The sequence below is a fragment of the Halyomorpha halys genome, unplaced genomic scaffold (assembly GCF_000696795.3).
Source record: "Halyomorpha halys isolate HHAL.00 unplaced genomic scaffold, Hhal_1.1 Scaffold323.1, whole genome shotgun sequence".
Lineage (NCBI taxonomy): Eukaryota > Metazoa > Arthropoda > Insecta > Hemiptera > Pentatomidae > Halyomorpha > Halyomorpha halys.
The window spans coordinates 641,127-646,782 of record NW_027106378.1 but is presented as its reverse complement, the minus strand read 5'-3'; the positions used below and the strand labels follow the sequence as shown (position 1 = coordinate 646,782).

At 37.8% G+C, this 5,656-nt stretch overlaps 1 protein-coding gene across 1 annotated transcript in view; it reads right to left on the bottom strand.

Annotated features, from left to right (window-relative positions):
* Nucleotides 1-6: 6 nt before the first annotated feature.
* Nucleotides 7-5,656, bottom strand: part of LOC106681266 (uncharacterized) — a 26,251-nt gene continuing 20,601 nt past the window's right edge. The window contains exons 4-5 of the mRNA XM_024360074.2: nt 3,665-3,820; nt 7-1,040 (exon numbers count right to left, since the gene is read on the bottom strand). Coding sequence (XP_024215842.2) covers nt 987-1,040; nt 3,665-3,820 — 210 coding nt within the window. The 3' untranslated portion in view covers nt 7-986. The remainder of the gene's footprint in view (nt 1,041-3,664; nt 3,821-5,656) is intronic.

Below are 5,656 nucleotides of genomic sequence, written 5' to 3'. Positions count from 1 at the left end.
TATGTCATTATGATCAAATTTACTGGTTGTATTTTTTTTATACAGTTGTAAATATCAACAAATAAATAAAAAACATTTTAAATAGGTGTGCTAGTACAATGTCGCACTAGTCCTTCGCCAAGTTTTTTAGTTAATCATTAGAGACTTTTTCTACTACTAACAAGTTATTATTTTTCCTTAGATATTGAATTTTAGGACACAGGACATATAGGCGTTCCTATTCACCTATTTTCCTTGTGTCCGGAGGGGATACAATTTTAAGGTCTTGGGCAAATTTTTTTTTTTGGCCCTGGTTGGATTTTTATTTGGTGCTCGGAGTGGAATCATTTTGGAGCTATAGGCAGATTGTTTTTGGAGCCTGGGGTTTGTACAATTTTATTTTTTTGGGCAGATATTTAGGAATAATATTTTTCCGCCATTACAACTGGTAAGGTTGATATTTTGTGACATTTCACTTTCAAGGCCTATCCATATAACAGTTAATGCGAATTTTAGTCAACTGACGTTACTTGTACGTCACGTCATACCCAATGCTACAATATAGTGAAACTGCCATGATTTTAACTATCAAATAGCTACACCATATTAATGGTTAAAACATTTTTTCACACTAACGGAAACTGTACGATAGTGAACTATCGTGCTTTAGATGTATACGTAGTTGACAGTTCTCTGTTAAGGTGTATACATACAATTGGTTCACTGACATTACTTGAACTATCAACTATCACAGCGACAGTACAATTATGACTGTAACAATCATACATTTACGATTATAATGATTCTTCAAGGGCGGGTGAAGTGGCGCGTATGTGTGTGGACACTATAACAGGGCAGGTGTGTGAGTGTGGATGAATAACTTATAGAAGACAATGAAGATTAATTATTTTACGCATAATTAATTTATGGTTTATTACAAACTAATTAAATCACTGTTACATAATTGCAAATAAATTCAATGTGCTCCATGTCATATTGTGCACAATCTATTTGTTGTACGCGTTCACAAGATTGTAGTAGGAGTAAGCTGAGTGCATAACCTGCAATAGAAAAATATATCAAGTTAAAAAATTAATTTATACATTTATGTTTGAATAAATACGTATATATTTGAGATTTTTGAGGACCAGTCAATGATAAAACAACTATATTGAGGCGTCGTTTAGCCATTTTATTGTTTGCTTATATTTTTCCTTTATCTACGCTTCCTTACAACTGTTTAATAGAGTTTAGCGTCCCTATAGATCTATTGGCAAATATATTTCTCTCGCTTGAAATAATAATGTGGAGTTAGTAACAAAGCGAGAGTTAGTAGCTCTATGTATTGTTTAATCCACATGGACTTCTGGTATTCTTTCATCTACTCAAAAGTCCGCCTCAGGATGGAGATTTGATCGATATTAAACGTTTATCAAAAAAAATAATTTTCTTATCATCTTATTGACCACTAAAATGTACAGAATACAAATTGATAAATAAATAGAAACACTACTTACAATTGATTTATAACTGTGTGTTCTACATAATTGTAATACCATTTGGGCTAACTCGAACAAGATTCGTATCAGAATTGGCTAAGAGAAAGATTGAGAAAGATAAATGTTTTTTAATGATTGGAGAAGTTTGTCGGAGGGTGCGGTCAGCAAAGAACAACATAAATAAACAGAACTATATTTATTTATTTTATGCCGACGTTTCGACTTGAGTTTCAGGTCTTCATCAGGGGTTATGGCGTAGAAGGTAGGCCTGTAACTGGTTAGTTTATGTTGTTCTTTGCTGACCGCACCCCCCGACAAACTTCTCCAATCATTAATCTACGGTCAACTATTTACACCTCATAAATATTTTTTGTTATATACCGTAAACGTTCTTTCTAACAGATTGTCGGACGGTCTTTTTGGGTTTTTTTGTGTCTTTGTTTTTCTGTTTACCAATTTATTTTTAGTGTTGTTTATTGTATCCTATTAGAAACACGAATTTAAACTTTGTATATCTGATTTTTTATTATCTTCTGAGCTCTGCTCTACCCCTCACTCGTAGGGGATAGAGTAGGCTCAGGGGTCCTCAGGTCGATTGAGTAAATAATAGGGGTATTCATGATCTATGTTAAAGCGTGTTAAATGGAAAAACTCGTGTTAAATCGAAAAAAATTGCCTTCTTTTGCCGTGGTAAAACGAAATAACATTTAACATGGCTGAGAGTCTGTTACTTGGTCAGTTAAATCGAGAGTGACGTCACACAATAGACCAGTTGAGATCGCCGCCATATTAGTTGTTGTGACTTTCAACACAGTTGTCAATTAGCTCATCTTCATTCTCTTCTTCACAAGTTTGAAGATCAATAAGACACTCATAAGCTAAACTTTCACACAAATTCCACTTTTCACTCACTCTAGGCATGTTTTAATTAATTACTTAAATCAAAACTGAAGTAAACAATAACATGAGGGTCTGGAAGGAAGGTTATAAACATAAAGGCTTATACAACAAGTTGCTGAGAAATCCGCTAGGGGCTCTTATGCATTTAACATTTAACATGACTTCAAATAGGGCTGCTCACAATCCTATAGTTATAACATTTAACATGGTAAAACATATAACATTTAACACAACATCATGAATACCCCTATTGTATATTAGAGTGTAAATGTGACTAGAGACTATATTATTTTATTTATTTTTCATACAGATAGTTTGATTATGTTCATTTTGTTTATTCTTTTGTTAAAATTTTTTTTATTAATAGACCGATTATTATATTTTGCTTTATTCCTCCGTTTCCGATGATCCAGCCAACGGCCCTTTGTGGGTGACTTCTTTTCTTCGTTTGGGCGTACATTTTCATTGGCTCCGCCTGGTTAGTCTCTCTCCTGCGGTGTTCTTAAGGGCACTGCTCGGCTCCGCACTCCAAAGTCTAGTCCGTAGTCACTGAGCCACTAAATGTTACGTCCTTTCACATCCTTGGCACTTAAGTCCTCCCATCAGCCTTCTTCTTCAGCTAGGAAAGGACCTCTGGTCTTCATTTTTCCCTCTGTCTCTTCCATCATCCTTGTATTCCTTTTTCTGTAAAGATTTCCTTGTGGTTCTGGGCTGACTTTGTAGGTAAAATTTCACTTCTGTTATGGATTCCTCTTCCATGGCTTTTCAATCGCTTGAGCGCACTCGAACAGAGATCGCTCTCTCGGTAGAGCTTCCTTTTTTCCAGTCTGATTTTCATCCATTCATCCATTCTAGCGCTTTTTCGTGCGCTACTGCCAATGTTATTTGTACGAAGGGTAGTAAGTTCTATACATAATATTTACAAATATACACACATATATATTTTGTTGTGGGTCTTGAGGATCAGTCAATAATACAAATTTATTCAGGCGACGATTCCCAACTTTATTGAATAGCATTGTCGCGCCAATTAACTGTTATAGTGTGTTCTACATTGTGATCCAACTAACTCCAGGTTTGTACCAGAACTGTTCTTCACTGGAGTATGACACACTGTATTACAATTGGGATGACTATGCAAACAATAAAGTTGTCAAACGTCGCGTAAGTAAAATTGTATCACTGACTGACTCTCAAGACCAACAACAAAATATATGCTACAACAGTCAAGAAAAAATTTATCAATATAAATATTGATGTATATATATGTATATATATTAACTTACCGTGGCGAATGAGTCATAGTTAATATTTAGCAAGCTGTAGAATGAAAAACTGATGGGTTTCAATGTCGCTATTTGTAGGATCTTAATATTGTTCGCGACTCCTTGGTCACACCTATACCAAGGTGTATTATATATCACTTCTCTTAGATCCACTGACTGAAACATATAAACATCGATTATTATCGATACTATATCTGTATGAATTATGCCTTCAACCGCATTGTAAGACACACTTCACTTTTGGTTAGCTGGTTGGATTTGAGTGGACTGTATAATTGAAAAATGAAATATGATTAAATGTAATAAAATTCTATTGTTTTTTGTTACAAGAGGTGTAGGGGGTGACCGAAACAAAACATTATGATTAGATTGTTAGTAGAATTTTGTATGACTGGGCTATGGAAATTGTAGATCTAACATTGAGGTGGTTGATGATGATGTGGATGTTAGCTATTGCTATGTGGACTAACTTATTTCTTCACTCCGCATCTCCAAGCCCCTCCTCCCTCTGCCGAGGGGAACCACTCAAGTAAATCTACTCACTCATGTAGATATTAATGATCAGTGAACAAAATAAAGGATGGACGCTTCTCTGGTTGAAGACAAGATGGCTATCTCACACACACCTGGGTTGCTTCTCTTGCCATCAAGAGCGCTGGAGGAGGGAAGCTTTTGATGCTGGATACATGCCATGTGGTAGAGGCCACATGGGCTCTACTGGTCCTATACATGGAAGCCTTTCTGATTCAACCTTTCTGTTACCTTAGGTTACCAGAACAATATCACCTCTCTTAGATGGACTGACTGTAATATCGATTTTTCCCGTATTATATTGTTAAAATATTATGCCGTTTTTCAATTTTAGGCACTTTTTAAATATTGCTCGATTAAACTGCCTTAAAGTCTCCTCTTTCCGATTTAAGCTCTTGTTTCAAAAGTGATATATGACCGTCGCTCTCCGGGGGTCTTAGCGGGCGGGTCCGGCGAGGAAGGATAGCCTTTTTTGTGTTATGATCTCCTCTTGGGACATGTCCTGCATCGACCAACCTGCTTGCTATAATTGTCTGTTTGAAAAGTCAGATAAGTAGGGCCACCATGAAGGTCGGGAGTTGATCTTTGATATCTTCACGGCGTCGATTGTGTCCCTGGAACATAAGGAAGCAGTGGTGGCAGCCTATGCTGATGACATAGGTGTCTACGCCTCTAGCGCCAGGCCTAAACGTGCTCTCGCCCTTGCCCAGGAAGCCTCTGCCACCATAGTAGATGCTCTGAAGAAAGATGGCTTAAAGGTGAACCCTGCTAAGACTGACGCTATAGTCATGTCATTTCACAAAGAGAAAAAGAGTTGCCTGCCCCAGAGATTTGTAGTGGACGAACAGGGCCGAAAAATCTCCAGTTCCATCCTATACCTTGGTGTGACTCTAGATCGTCTTCTTACTTTCTCCCATCACGCCAAAGAGAGACTCAAGATAGCCTATCTCAAATCCTATAGGTTGCACCACCTGCTCACATCTCCTCAACTCTCGCTACGCCTTAAACTACAGATTTATAAATCCATTATAAGACCTACACTTCTCCACGGCGCCCCTCTTATGAGACACCTCTACAGAACTACAATAACTCGACTACAGGGCTTCCAGGGATCTGTCCTCCGTAAGATCGTCCGGGGAACCACGCTCCAGAGGGCCAAAAACAAGGTTATACGTGAAGAGCTCCAACTCCCTACTGTGCCGGAGTATATAGGCCGACGGAACATCAAATTCTTTGATGGTCTGAAGGCCTGCTGCAACCCACTTTTCAGAGAGATCGCCCCTCCATCACGACCTAGGAGGTGGCAGAGCACGGTTCCCTTAGTCGACGTCCTCGACGAGGGAAGGCCTTAGACTCTTCAAGGGAGGGGAAGGAGAGAGAGAGTGGGGCTGAAAAGGAGGTAGGAAAAAAATAATACCTATAAATCGAATATTGTGATTTCAATTTAGTTCCTGTTATTTT